The 16,048-nt window shown below is 39.2% G+C and overlaps 1 protein-coding gene across 2 annotated transcripts in view; it reads right to left on the reverse strand.

Annotated features, from left to right (window-relative positions):
* Positions 1-16,048, reverse strand: part of BAIAP2L2 (BAR/IMD domain containing adaptor protein 2 like 2) — a 77,835-nt gene that overhangs the window by 13,960 nt on the left and 47,827 nt on the right. For both annotated transcript variants that reach the window (XM_077168801.1, XM_077168802.1), the window contains exons 5-7: positions 7,989-8,060; positions 7,673-7,789; positions 6,742-6,888 (exon numbers count right to left, since the gene is read on the reverse strand). In XM_077168801.1, the coding sequence (XP_077024916.1) occupies positions 6,742-6,888; positions 7,673-7,789; positions 7,989-8,060 (336 nt within the window). The remainder of the gene's footprint in view (positions 1-6,741; positions 6,889-7,672; positions 7,790-7,988; positions 8,061-16,048) is intronic.

A 16,048-nucleotide genomic window follows, 5' to 3' on the forward strand; every position in this document is an offset into this window, starting at 1 on the left:
AATCAATGAATTGAGGGAGGATATAAAGAAGGCAAGGAAAGAACAAAAAGAAGAAACTGAAAGTCTGAAAAAACAAATCACAGAACTTATGGGAATGAAAGACTCAATAGAAGAGATGAAAAAAACAATGGAAACCTACAATGGTAGATTTCGAGAGACAGAACATAGGATTTCTGAACTGGAGGATGGAACATCTGAAATCCGACAAGAAACAGAAACCATAGAAAAAAAAAAATGGAAAAATATGAGCAAGGACTCAGGGAATTGAAAGACAATATGAAGCACACGAATATACGTGTTGTGGGTGTCCCAGAAGGAGAAGAGAAGGGAAAAGGAGGAGAAAAACTAATGGAGGAAATTATCACTGAAAATTTCCCAACTCTTATGAAAGACTTAAAATTACAGATCCAAGAAGTGCAGCGTACCCCAAAGAGAATAGATCCAAATAGACATACTCCAAGACATTTAATAATCAGAATGTCAGAGGTCAAAGAGAAAAAGAGGATCTTGAAAGCAGCAAGAGAAAAGCAATCCATCACATACAAGGGAAGCCCAATAAGACTATGTGCAGATCTCTCAGCAGAAACCATGGAGGCGAGAAGACAGTGGGATAATATATTTAAATTATTAAAAGAGAAAAACTGCCAAACAAGAATTCTATATCCAGCAAAATTGTCCTTCAAAAATGAGGGAGAAATTAAAACATTTTCAGACAAAAAAATCACTAAGAGAATTTGTGAGCAAGAGACCAGCTCTGCAAGAAATACTAAAGGGAACACTAGAGACAGATACGAAGACAGAAGAGAGAGGTGTGGAGAAGAGTGTAGAAAGGAAGACTATGAGTAAAGGTAAAAAGAAGGAAAATTAGATATGACATATAAAATCCAGAAGGCAAAATAGTAGAAGAAAGTACTACCCATGCAGTAATAACTCTGAATGTTAATGGATTAAACTCTCTAATCAAAAGACATAGTCTGGCAGAATGGATTAAAAAACAGGACCCATCTATATGCTGTCTCTACTCAAAGGACACGAGGCCAAGGACACAAATGGACATTTACACACCAATGTTTATAGCAGCATTATTAACAATTACCAAGAGATGGAAACAGCCAAAATGTCCATCAACACAGAGTTGGCTAAACAAACTGTGACATTTACATAAGATGGAATATTATGCAGCTGTAAGACAGAATAAAGTTATGAAGTATGTAACAACATGAATGGGCCTTAAGGACATTATGCTGAGTGTGATTAGTCAGAAACAAAAGGACAAATACTGTATGGTCTCACTGATATGAACTGACATTAGTGAATAAACTTGAAATATTTCCTTGGTAACAGAGACCATTAGGAGATAGAAATAGGGTAAGATATTGGGTAACTGGAGCTGAAAGGATACAGCTTGTGCAACAGGACTGAATATAAAACTCAGAAATGGACAGCACAATATTACCTAATTGTAATACAATTATGTTAAAACACTGACTGAAGCTGCATATGAGAATGATAGAGGGAGGAGGGCTGGGGCAGAAATGAAATCACAAAGAAAGATAGATGATAAAGATTGAGATGGTGTAATCTAGGAATGCCTAGAGTGTATAATGATAGTGACTAAATGTACAAATTTAAAAAATGTTTTTGCATGAGGAAGAACAAAAGAATGCCATTACTGCAGTGTGCTGAAAATAGATGGTACTTAGTATTTTAAATTTTCAACTAATGTGTGAGACTAAAGCAAAAAATGTTTATTTGGTACAAATCTATACTTTGACTAGTGCATCCTAATATAACGCATGTAGATAGTTGATTGAACACTTTAAGTACATGGAACTTTGTATAGGACATGAGATTTTGTTGGTTTGTCCAGGTGATGCCCTGATGAATCCCAGAGTGATTTGATCAGTGAGTGGAAAAGTATTTGCAAAGTCCCCTTCGGGGAATGGTGAGAACGGGGGAAAACTCAACTTCCCCAAGTTGAATTCTTGATATTCTCACAAGCATGTGGACAACCAAAGCTATAAGCTGAGCCCCCACCTTGTAGTTTGTTCATATGAAACTTAACCCCACAAAGGATAGGTCAAGCCTACTTAAAATTAAGCCTAACAGTCACCCCCAAGAGAACCTCTTTTGTTGCTCAGATGTGGCCTCTCTCTCCAACCAACACAGCAAGCAGACTCACCACCCTCCACCTGTCTACGTGGGACATGACTCCCAGGGGTGTGGATCTTTCTGGCAGCATGGGACAGAAATCCCAGAATGAGCTGAGATTCAGTATCAAGGGATTGAGAAAAACTCTAGAATGAGCTGAGACCCAGCATCAAGGGATTGAGAAAACCTTCTCGACCAAAAGGGGGAAAAGTGAAATGAGACAAAGTGTCAATGGCTGAGAGATTCCAAACAGAGTCGAGAGGTTATCCTGGAGGTTATTCTTATGCATTAAGTAGATGTCACCTTGTTATCCAAGATGTAAGGGAGAGGCTGGAGGGAACTGCCTGAAAATGTAGAGCTGTGTTCCAGTAGCCATGTTTCTTGATGATGACTGTATAATGATATAGCTTTCACAATGTGACTGTGTGATTGTGAAAACCTTGTGTCTGATGCTCCTTTTATCTACCTTGTCAACAGATGAGAGGAACATATGGAATAAAAATAAATAATAGGGGGAACAAATGTTAAAATAGATTTAGTTTGAAATGCTAGTGATCAATGAAAGGGATCAGTAAGGGGTATGGCCTGTAAAATTTTTTTTTTCTGTTTGTTATATTTTTTTGTTGTCTTTTTATTTCTTTTTCTGAATTGATGCTAATGTTCTGAGAAATGATCATGAAGATGAATATGCAACTATGTGATGATATTGTGAATTGCTGAGCGTATGTGTTGGGAATGTTTGTTTCTTGTAATTTTTTTTAATTAATAAAAAATTAAATAAAAAAGAATGTATGTGCTTGATGCAAATGTTCAAAGAAATGATCATGATGATGAATATACAACTATATGATGATATTGTGAATTACTGATTATATATGTAGAATGGAATGATCAAAAATTACAAATGTTTGCTTTTGTTTGGTGTTTTTTTGGTATTTAAAAAAAGAAAAAAATTAATAAAAAAAAAGAATGTACTATGAACAACTTTACGCTAATAAATACAACAATTTAGATGAAATGGACGGGTTCCTGGAAAGACATGAACAACCAACTTTGACTCAAGAAGAAATAGATGACCTCAACAAACCAATCACAAGTAAAAAAATTGAATCAGTCATTCAAAAGCTTCCTAAAAAGAAAAGTCCAGGACCAGACGGCTTCACATGTGAATTCTATCAAACATTCCAGAAAGAATTAGTACCAACTCTCCTCAAACTCTTCAAAAAAATCGAAGTGGAGGGAAAACTACCTAATTCATTTCACAAAGCCAACATCACCCTCATACCAAAACCAGGCAAAGATATTACAAAAAAAGAAAACTACAGATCAATCTCTCTAATGAATATAGATGCAAAAATCCTCAATAAAATTCTAGCAAATCGTATCCAACAACACATTAAAAGAATTATACATCATGATCAAGTAGGATTCATCCCAGGTATGCAAGGATGGTTCAACATAAGAAAATCAATTAATGTAATATTCCATATCAACAAATCAAAGCAGAAAAATCACATGATCATCTCAGTTGATGCAGAGAAGGCATTTGACAAGATTCAACATCCTTTCCTGTTGAAAACACTTCAAAAGATAGGAATACAAGGGAACTTCCTTAAAATGATAGAGGGAATATATGAAAAACCCACAGCTAATATCATCCTCAATGGGGAAAAATTGAAAACTTTCCCCCTAAGATCAGGAACAAGACAAGGATGTCCACTATCACCACTATTATTCAACATTGTGTTGGAGGTTCTAGCCAGAGCAAACAGACAAGAAAAAGAAATACAAGGCATCAAAATTGGAAAGGAAGAAGTAAAACTATCACTGTTTGCAGACGATATGATACTATACGTCGAAAACCCGGAAAAATCCACAACAAAACTACTAGAGCTAATAAATGAGTACAGCAAAGTAGCAGGTTACAAGATCAACATTCAAAAATCTGTAGCACTTCTATACACTAGTAATGAACAAGCCGAGGGGGAAATCAAGAAACGAATCCCATTTACAATTGCAACTAAAAGAATAAAATACCTAGGAATAAATTTAACTAAAGAGACAAAAAACCTACATAAAGAAAACTACAAAAAACTGCTAAAAGAAATCACAGAAGACCTAAATAGATGGAAGGACATACCGTGTTCATGGACTGGAAGACTAAATATAGTTAAGATGTCAATCCTACCTAAATTGATCTACAGATTCAATGCAATACCAATCAAAATCCCAACAACTTATTTTTCAGAAATAGAAAAACCAATAAGCAAATTTATCTGGAAGGGCAGGGTGCCCCGAATTGCTAAAAACATCTTGAGGAAAAAAAAACGAAGCTGGAGGTCTTGCGCTGCCGGACTTTAAGGCATATTATGAAGCCACAGTGGTCAAAACAGCATGGTATTGGCATAAAGATAGATATATCGACCAATGGAATCGAATAGAGTGCTCAGATATAGACCCTCTCATCTACGGACATTTGATCTTCGATAAGGCAGTCAAGCCAACTCACCTGGGACAGAACAGTCTCTTCAATAAATGGTGCCTACAGAACTGGATATCCATATGCAAAAGAATGAAAGAAGACCCATATCTCACACCCTATACAAAAGTTAATTCAAAATGGATCAAAGATCTAAACATTAGGTCTAAGACCATAAAACAGTTAGAGGAAAATGTAGGGAGATATCTTACGAAACTTAAAATTGGAGGCGGTTTTATGGACCTTAAACCTAAAGCAAGAGCACTGAAGAAGGAAATAAATAAATGGGAGCTCCTCAAAATTAAACACTTTTGTGCATCAAAGAACTTCATCAAGAAAGTAGAAAGACAGCCTACACAATGGGAGATAATATTTGGAAATGACATATCAGATAAAGGTCTAGTATCCAGAATTTATAAAGAGATTGTTCAACTCAACAACAAAAAGACAGCCAACCCAATTACAAAATGGGAAAAAGACTTGAACTAACACCTACCAGAAGAGGAAATACAAATAGCCAAAAGGCACATGAAGAGATGCTCAATGTCCCTGGCCATTAGAGAAATGCAAATCAAAACCACAATGAGATATCATCCCACACCCACCAGAATGGCCATTATCAACAAAACAGAAAATGACAAGTGCTGGAGAGGATGTGGAGAAAGAGGCATACTTATTCACTGTTGGTGGGAATGTCAAATGGTGCAACCACTGTGGAAGGCAGTTTGGTGGTACCTCAAAAAGCTGAATATAGAATTGCCATACAACCCAGCAATACCATTGCTGGGTATCTACTCAAAGGACTTAAGGGCAAAGACACAAATGGACATTTGCACACCAATGTTTATAGCAGCGTTATTTACAATTGCAAAGAGATGGAAACAGCCAAAATGTCCATCAACAGAAGAATGGCTAAACAAACTGTGGTATATACATACGATGGAATATTATGCAGCTTTAAGACAGGATAAACTTATGAAGCATGTAATAACATGGATGGACCTAGAGAACATTATGCTGAGTGAGACTAGCCAAAAACTAAAGGACAAATACTGTATGGTCCCACTGATGTGAACGGACATTCGAGAATAAACTTGGAATATGTCATTGGTAACAGAGTCCAGCAGGAGGTAGAAACAATGGGTAATTGAAGCTGAAGAGATACAGAGTGTGCAACAGGACTATACAAAAACTCAAAAATGGACCTCACAATAATACCTAATTGTAAAGTAATCATGTTAAAACACTGAATGAAGCTGCATCTGAGCTATAGGTTTAGTTTGTTTGTTTTTGTTTTTTTTGTTTGTTTTTTTGTTTTTACTATTATTATTACTTTTATTTCTTTCCTCTATATTAACATTCTATATCTTTGTTTGGTGTGTCGCTAGTTCTTCTAAACCGATGCAAATGTACTAAGAAACGATGATTGTGCATCTATGTGATGATGTTAAGAGTTACTGATTGCATATGTAGAACGGTATGATTTCTAAATGTTGGGTTAATTTCTTTTTTTTTCTGTTAATTAATAAAAAAAGAATGTATGTGCTTGTACGTTATATCAATAATTTTTTTAATAATTAAAAAAAAACTGTGTGGAAAGAGACAGCACAAATTCAACTGAAATATAACTGTTTACAATGGAGGGGGGAGAGCAGAGGGGCTGCTAAGTGGAAGGAGACACGAGGGGATGCTGGAATTCTATATCTTGGACTGGTTGGTGGTTTCATGGGTGCTTACATACGTAAAATTTATTGAGCTGTACAGTTAAGATTTGTGTCTTTTATCATCTTAAGTTATGCCTCATTAAAAAAGAAAAAATAATAAAGGGAAGAAATGAATTTATTTATCTGTGAATGAATAAATACATGCAGGAATTAGTGAAGGAAAGCAAGATAAACAAAATCTTGAATAAATGAATGAATACATAGGGATATAAATCAGCAAAGAAATGAATGGAGAGAAGTTTAAAATGAGAAAAAGTAAGTTTCTACAGAGAGGAAGGAAAGAAGAGAAGGGGAAGGGGTGGGGTGAGTGAAGGAATGCCCCTGGAGAGGCGAAGAAGGGCTAGCAGGCTCCGCGGTCTGCCCTCTGCCCCCAGCGCCCCAGCTCACCCGGCCAAAGAACTGCAGGAAGGTGTTGGAAAGCAGCAGGTGCTTCTCGGCCAGGAAGCGGTAGCGCCGCTTCTCTTCCAGCTCGGCGGCCCGCTGGCTCTCGGACACGAAGGTCTGCATCTGGGCGTGCAGCCGGTTCACGCTCTCCTGGGGGGAGGGGGCGTGGGCTGGAGGCAGTGGTGGAGGCCCCGTCCCATCGTGCACCGGGACAGCGGCCTAAAGCCTCTTTTCTCACCCCCCCCCCCCCGCCTCCTCCTAGAGGCCTCCGCGACACCCAGGCCTGGGTTCTGCCACCCTCCCTGCCGAGCGCTTCTCACGGGCATGGCCAGCCCCTCAGCCCCTAGCACCCGGGGCCCAGCAATGAAACTTGTTTAGTGAAAACATGACTAAGCGGAACAATAACACCCCACCTGGGAGGGAAAATGTCCAAGAGGGTAGACATGAGCTGGTAGAGGAGACAGGAAAGGAGACCAGGGCTTAACCGATGGAGCTGGGGCTCAGGGATAGAGGCCGGGATGGGGCCCTGAGCTGGGGGTGAGGGGCTGGCGTTGGCCGGGAGGCAGGAGGCCCCTGCAGAAGGGAAGGGGGTTGGAGGGCTGCAGGCCACACATATGATACCTCGTTCATGAGCTTCATGACCCACGGACTCAATTTTTGAGGCAAGGCAGAAGAATGGGGGACAGGGAGGGAAAAGGGTTGCTGGGATTGGAGGGGAGGCCTGGGGAGCTGGGGAGGGCCAGGAAGTCACAGGGCCAAGGAGGGGGCACTGAGGGTGATGTCGGCTGGCCTCTTCGTCTGTGGTCATCATGCCCTAAGACTTGGGCTGATACTTGATGAGGAAACCCAAGGTGGGGTGTTCTGGTACCACCCCCGACACACACAGGATCCAGGCTCACCCTGCAGCCCGCCCATCTGCCTTCAGCCCCTGCACCTTCATTTCCCGCGCATTCTTGTCCCTCTTGCGCTCCATGCGCCACAGCTCAGACATGCCCTTCTCCAGGTCGGCGGCTCGGTGGCGGTACTCGATCTCATAGTGCTGGCGGCTGTCCTGGGGTGGGGTAGAGAAAGGAGGGAGAGCCCCATGTCAAAGAGCCCAAGACACCTGACCCAGAGGTCAGAGCATTGGACATGGGCCAGGGGGACTCAGCTGGGCATGTGTAGAACGTGCGACTGGTCAATGTCCAGCACTGGCCTCAGTGGGCCCATCTGTGACAGGCAGGGGACCAAGGTGGAGAGGCCAGACTCACTTTGATGAACTGTTTGTCCAGCTTCATGTTCTTCTCCATGTGTTGCAACAGGTCTCCATGGAGTGTCTGCACCTGGGTGGAGTGCAGGCCAGGAGTGATCAGGGCAACCCTGCTATTCCCAGGCCCCACATCCCCTGGGCTCTTCCCACTCCTGCATACTGTCTACCACACTTAACACATCAGGCATCTGTCCACTCATCAGAGGTATGGGGATAATAAGCACCTGGTTGGAGAAAGATTGAATGGTTAACACTGCAAAGCGTACAGTATCAGCTGGAAACACAATCTCCATAAATGTGTCAACGTTTTGTTCTTATTCCTAGCCTTAGCCTGTGCCTTGATAATGCCACTTCCTCTGGCTGGAATGTCCTCCCGATCTTCAAATACTGACTTACTTGCCCCCTCTTCTGGGAAGCCTTCCTGACTTCCCCAGGCAGAATTAATTGCTCCCTCATTTCTGGTTTCTGAATGTGTACACTTTGATGTGTCTGTTTGTCCATTCCCTCAGTCATAAGACAGAATTTATTCCCAGGCCCCATAAAGACACATTCTAGTCATAAATCACAGTTCTATGGCTGTGACCCCATTTGTAAAAAGGAACTTCGACATGTTTTGTTTTATTTTGTTTTGAGGTAAAATGGTACAGTAGTTTAATACAACCAACAATCTTCACAAAATAATTGTAATACTTTGTGCCTGGGCTAGCAGCATCTTGCACTGTGAATTCCTATACACACATAAGCATTTTTTTTTAATTATTATAATTTTTTAGGTGCATGGTCTGGGAATTGAACCTGGGTCTCCCGTATGGAAGGCAAGCATTCTACCACTAAATTACCCATGCACCCCAAATGTCAGCATTTTATCTAAGTACAAATGTTTGTTAAAAGAGTAAATTAAGTAATTGACTATATGAAGGTAAATAGACACTATAGGTTATTTTTATTCTTGAATCATTTTTGCTGCATAGTAAGTTGCAATTACATGTCAGTAAGTTACTCATCTATTCACAAGACTGTGAACTGTGAGGTGTGGCAGTTCCCTTTGAGAGGAAGCTAATACGTAGACCTGAATATTTTGGATGATTTTTCTTCTTCTTTTTTTATTTTTAACTGCCATGGATGGGTAAGACAAAAAAATCCAGCATTCAGAGACCTAGAAACTTATTTTTTCTAATTAATAAAAAAAATAAAATTTTATAGCAATTATCAGGTACTTCCTAATCGTAGCACTGTTGAATGCAAAATATAAAGTAAATAATTAAGTGAAGCTAAATTTGTCATGGAATTATGGATTAAACCAGTTATTAAAGAAAAACTTGCCATTTACCTTACATCAAGTTGAGATCCTGATATATACATCCCAATTTATAATTCAAGACTGCAGTTAAATGCTTCTAATTTACTTGAATTACCATTGTAATAAGACATTTAGACACCTTTCATTTTCTTAAAAGGATATGCTAAACATTTTTTTGACATTACTTCTAAACTCAGATGAAGCCCAAACATCCCCCAACCAGTAATAATCAGCTCAAAAAGTTAGGTGGGTGAGAGTTGGTATAGCAAAAGCTATAACTGTTTAACATTTCCACTAGAGTAGATACCAATAAATAAAGGTAACTGCCATTTAAAAATCCAATAGATAAGAAATTAACATGAACCAATTGTTGGAAATTAAAAGGTGATTTAATGGAATACTTCCATTCCAATTTGAATATTTTTCAATAAACTATTTCCTACCTTCAAAAATAGACATTAGTAATGCAGCTTTCCTACGTCTTGACACAATTTCACTTTAAGTTGTGGGCCCAGATTACAGATTTAATTTTAAGATTTGGGTAATATGCCATACATACATTATTCAAATATTCTAGGGAATAAATCATGATTGGTTAAATTTATCTTATTTAACTATCACAAAACATCAGCGGAAATACAGAAATCACAGAAATAGAACCAAAGAGAAACAAAAATAGGATGAGCCACCAGAAGAACGAATTGAATATTAGGTGAAAGTGGATCCCAAAACAACAAATTTGCAATATTCCAATGGAAGAAAGAGCAAATTCCCTTCTTTGCCCACATATGAATATTGTACACAAGACAATAGCAGTCTCTTTTCTGGTGTTTATGAGAGACTGTCTTCAATATGCAGTGCTGGGTAAGCACTGTAGCGATAGCATAAAGTTTACAGAGGTTAGAGAAAGTGGGAAATTACCAGTTACAAATTAATATCAATAACCAAACCTGCATTTTTAGCCAGATTACCACTATGTATATTTAAGAAGCTAATACAAAAATCTCACTGCCTCGTTTTTGGGGGGGTGGGGTGGGGAGAGTGATTGTTCCAGGAATCGAACCCCGGTCTCTGGCATGGAAGGCAGGCATTGTACCACTGAGCCACCAGGGAACCCCTGACTGCAGCTTTTTTTTTTTGTATGGTGTATGGCAGGGGTCACATTTCATCCTTTTTCCATATGATGACTGCCCATTTTTTAAAAAAACCTTTTTATTGCATAGTAGAACATATATACAAAGCAAAGAAATGAAAAAGCAATACTTTTCAAAGCACTCTTCAACAAGTAGTTACAAGACAGATCCCAGAATTTGTCAGGGGCTATCATACGATCCTCTCATATTTTTCCTTCTAGCTACTCCAGAATATAGAAGGCTTAAATATTTTTTAACATCACAATCTACTTTTTTTCCTTTCTTTTTTTGTGAAAAATAACATATATACACTAAAAAGCAGTAAATTTCAAAGCACATACTGGAAGGGTCTGTTACTAACATGGGTTAAGGAGTTGGAGCTAGCTGATGTTCTGGACAGGATGGGCCCTCTAGGTTTCAGGGCTTATCTGGACCAGGGACCCATCTGGAGGTTGTAGGTTTCTGGACAGTTACATAGTGCATGGAACTCTTGTGGAATCTTATAAAAATCCCAACTGCCTCATTTTTAAAACCACAATTTGCAATTATGAAATTCTTTGCAGAATGAAGCATCAGAGATTATTTCATTGCAAGAGAGATCTTCACTCACCTGGGTGATAAGTGACCCATATACAGGCTAGTGTGTTACCTGGCACTTAGCGATGTGGAATTTCTGAACACCCAATGCAAGGTTTGACTGCACTAGATCACCACTCCAAATGACCTAATCACACAACAGAAAACTTTACCACATGGGGATTAACACTATGCTGTCTTCAGGATGGTAAAATGGGGGAAGGAAAAGGAAATTAGGGAAAAATAGCACCTGGGCCAACTGGAATTAACTCTCCATTAACAAATAATCCATCCCCACTCTCTCACTATGCTGGATAAAATAGCTTTTACTATATTATTACATCATAGGAAAGCAAAGCAAGTAACTTGGTGTAATAGGTTACCTCGCATAGTACCTCTTGGTACTAAGGGGATGTACAGAAATCGTTCGCATCAGTAAAGCACCTCAAGAGAGGACAGAGAAAAGCAAAATACAAAGGAGTTTTGTTTGTATTACCCTAAAATCATCAACTATAAAAAGTTATGAACAGCGACTGGACACACAGCGTACCCCAGTCTGGACCAGCAGGACTGGCTGTGAGCCCCCCCAGAACCCTGAGTTCCCCAAGCCATGGTGGCCGGCACCCTTCCCCTACAGGCTGCTTCCCAGAGGGGAAAGGAAAGGGACTTTACCAGCAGCAGGGGCTGAGCACAAACCAAACTCCAATTGTGGAATTAATTAACAAATTCTGACTACTAAAAATAGGCCCCCAGCTCAGGCGACCTCGAGTAAAAGTGGAGATCACTGGTTTTTGCCCTGGCGCAGAGAGGGCAGGGCTGATGGAAAAAGGAAAAAAGGAAAAAAACAGAGGATTTTTTTGGATTTGAAAAGGTCTGGGCCCTGAAGGAAAGGAGGGGGCACATAGTACCTGGAGATACACAGAGCAGCATAACAACTTAAGCTCTTGATTGGCAAAACTGAGGAACAGGGGTCCTGTTCTGAAAAGGATTTTTCTCTTTCATTTTGGTGGCTGTTTCTACAGCTTGACTGCTCGTTGGATGCAGCTGCAAGGCTTCTCTGGCTCCACTGCCCCAGGCATAGGCAGAAATAAGCTCGTTTGAGTGTTTGGAGCCTGTGCCTTCCCTAGGAGAGTGGTGGGGCCCAGCTCAAGTGAAATCCCTCCCTCAAGGAGTTCAGACTCCAGGGTCTGGAAAAGTGAAGCTATTAAAACCAGCCTACAACCTCTCCTCTGTCTCCACCATGCCCACAGCAGGGAGAGTCTGCTGAAGTTAAAGGTACCACATCACCTTAGCTGGTGGGACCTGCAGGCAGACAAGTGCCACATACTGGGCAGGATAAGAAAAACAGAGTCCAGAGACTTCACAGGAAAGTCTTTCAATTTGCTGGGTCTCACCCTCAGGGAAAACTGACACAGGTGACTCTTTCCTCCTGAGAGGAGGCCAGTTTGGTCTGGAAAAATCTGGCTGAGGTCTATAATACCTAAGTAGACCCTCCTAAGTGTGTGTGGGGGGAAGGCACCATACAGGCAGGGCAAGAAACAAGAAAACAAGAACTGAAAAATTCTGATCTGTTAAGCAAAACCTAAGCTAGACGTCTAGAATAAGCTAAACTGAACATCAAAGAACAGATAGAAAACAAAGTCATCCAGCAAGAAAATCCTAGGTAAAAAAAAAAAAAAGAAAGAAAATCTACAGAATAAACTAATAAAGGTAATTAAATGCCTAGATGCAAGCAAAACCCAATGACTCATACTAGGAAAATTGAAGACATGGCCCAGTCAAAGGAACAAGCAATGAGATATAGGAGTTGAAACAATTAATTCAGAATGTTCAAACAGACATGGAAAACCTCATCAAAAATCAAATCATTGAATTGAGGGAGGATATAAAGAAAGCAAAGAATGAACAAAAAGAAGAAACTGAGAGTCTGAAAAAAACAAATCATAGAACTTATGGGAATGAAAGTCACAGTAGAAGAGAAGAAAAAAACAATGGAAACCTACAATGTCAGATTTCAAGAGGCAAAAGATAGGATTAGTGAACTGAAGGATGGGACATCTGAAATCCGACAAGCAAAAGAAAATATAGGGAAAAGAATGGAAAAATATGAGCAGGGACTCAGGGAATTGAATGACAACATGAAGCGCACTAATATACATGTTCTGGGTGTCCCACAAGGAGAAAAGAAGGGAAAAGGAGGAGAAAAACTAATGGAGGAAATTATCACTGAAAATTTCCCAACTCTTATGAATGACTTAAAATTACAAGAAGTACAGCATACCCTAAACAAAATTGATCCAAATAGACGTACTCCAAGACAGTTACTAATCAGAATGTCAGATGTCAAAGAGAAAGAGAGAATCTCGAAAGCAGCAAGAGAAAAGCAATCCATCACATACAAGGGAAGCCCAATAAGACTATGCGTAGATTTCTCAGCAGAAACCATGAAGGCGAGAAGACAGTGGGATGATATATTTATATTACTAAATAGAAAAACTGCCAACCAAGAATTCTATATCCAGCAAGATTGTCCTTCAAAAATGAGGGAGAAATTAAAACATTTTCAGACAAAAAAATCACTGAGAGAATTTGTGACCAAGAGTTTCTTGCTCTGCAAGAAATACTAAAGGGAGCACTGGAGACAGATACAAAAAGACAGGAGAAAGCGGTGTGGAGAAGGGTGTAGAAATGAAAACTACCAGTAAAAGTAAAAAGAAAGAAAATTAGATATGACAAACAAAATCCAAAAGGCAAAATGGTAGAAGAAAGTACTGCCCACTCAGTAATAACACTAAATATTAATGGATTAAACTCCTCAATCAAAAGACATAGACTGGAGGGGGTATAGCTCAGCGGTAGAGTGCATGCTTTGCATGCGTGAGGCCCCAGATTCAGTCCCCGGCACTTCCATACCTTACCAAGTTTGGGGTGGGCCACGATGGCTTAGCATGCAGAGTTCTCGCCTGCCATGCCAGAGACCTGGGTTCAATTCCTGGTGCCCGCCCATGCCAAAAAAAAAAATGCATAGACTGGCAGAATGGATTAAAAAACAGGACCCATCTATATGTTGTTTATGGGAAACACATCTTAGGCCCAAGGATAAACATAGGTTGAAAGTGAAAGGTTGGGAAAAGATATTCCATGCAAGTAACAATCAGAAAAGAGCAGGAGTAGCTATACTAATATCCAACAAATTAGACTTCAAATGTAAAACAGTTAAAAGAGATGAAGAAGGACACTATATATTAATAAAAGGAACAATTCAACAAGAAGACATAACAATCATAAATATTTATGCACCGAGCCAGAATGCTCCAAAATACATTAGGCAAACACTAAAAACACTGAAAAAAGAAATAGACACATCTACCATAATAGTTGGAGACTTCAGTTCCCCACTCTCATCAATGGACAGAACATCTAGACAGAGGATCAATAAAGAAACAGAGAATTTGAATAATACAATAAAGGTGCTAGACTTAACAGACATTTATAGAACATTACACCCCACAACAGCAGGATATACCTTTTTCTCAAGTGTTCATGGATTGATCATTCTCAAGGATAGACCATATGCTGGGCCACAAAGCAAGTATCAATAAATTTAAAAAGATTGAAATCATACAAAACACTTTCTCAGATCATAAAGGAATGAAGTTGGAAATCAACAATAGACAGAGTGCCAGAAAATTCACAAATATATGGAGGCTCAACAACACACTCTTAAACAACCAGTGGATCAAGGAAGAATTACAAGAGAAATCAGTAAATATCTCGAGGCAAATGAAAATGAAAACACGACATATCAAAATTTATGGGATGCAGCAAAGGCAGTGCTAAGAGGGAAATTTATTGCCCTAACTGCCTGTATCAAAAAAGAAGAAAGGGCAAAAGTCGAGGAATTAACTGTCCACTTGGAAGAACTAGAGAAAGAACAGCAAACTAACCCCAAAGCAAGCAAGAGAAAAGAAATAATGAAGATTAGAGAAGAAATAAATGAAATTGAGAACATTAAAACAATCAAGAGAATCAACAAAACCAGAAGTTGGTTCTATGAGAAAATCAATAAGATTGATGGACCCTTAGCGAGGTTGACAAAAAGAAGAAGAGAGAGGATGCAAATAAATAAAATCAGAAATGGAAGAGGAGACATAACCACTGACCCCGCAGAAATAAAGGAAGTAATGACAGGATGCTATGAACAACTTTGTGCTAATAAACTAGACACTGCAGATGAAATGAACAACTTCCTAGAAAGGCATGAACAACCAACATTGACTCCAGGAGAAAGAGACGACCTCAACAAACCAATCACAAGTAAAGAAATTTAATCAGTCACTGAGAAGCTCCCCCAAAAGAAAAACCAGGACCAGATGGCTTCACATGTAAATTTTACCAAACATTCAAGAAAGAATTAGTACCAGTTCTGCTCAAACTCTTCAAAAAAATTGAAGAGGAGGGAAAGCTACCTAATTCATTCTACAAAAACAACATCACCCTCATACCAAAGTCAGACAAAGATATAACAAAAGAAGAAAACTACAGACCAATCTCTCTTATGAACATAGATGCAATTCTCAATAAAATTCTTACAAATCGAATCAAGCAGCATATTAAAAAAAATATACACCATGACCAAGTAGGATTCATCCCAGGTATGCAAGGATGGTTCAACATAAGAAATTCAATTAATTAATACACCATATCAACAAATCAAAGCAGAAAAAAAACCACATGATCATCTCTATTGATGCAGAAATGGCATTTGACAAAATTTAACATCCTTTTCTGTTGAAAACACTTCAAAGGATAGGAATAGAAGGGAACTTCCTCAACAAGATAACGGAATATATGAAAAACCCATAGCTAACATCATACTCAATGGAGAAAAACTGAAAACTTTCCCTCTAAGATCAGGTATGACAAGGATGTCCACTATCACCATTGTTATTCAACATTGTGTTGGAAGTTCTAGCCAGAGAAATTAGACAAGTAAAAGAAATACAAGGCATCAAAATTAGAAAGGAAGAAGTAAAACTCTCACTGGCTGCA

This window comes from Tamandua tetradactyla, chromosome 7, assembly GCF_023851605.1.
Source record: "Tamandua tetradactyla isolate mTamTet1 chromosome 7, mTamTet1.pri, whole genome shotgun sequence".
NCBI lineage: Eukaryota > Metazoa > Chordata > Mammalia > Pilosa > Myrmecophagidae > Tamandua > Tamandua tetradactyla.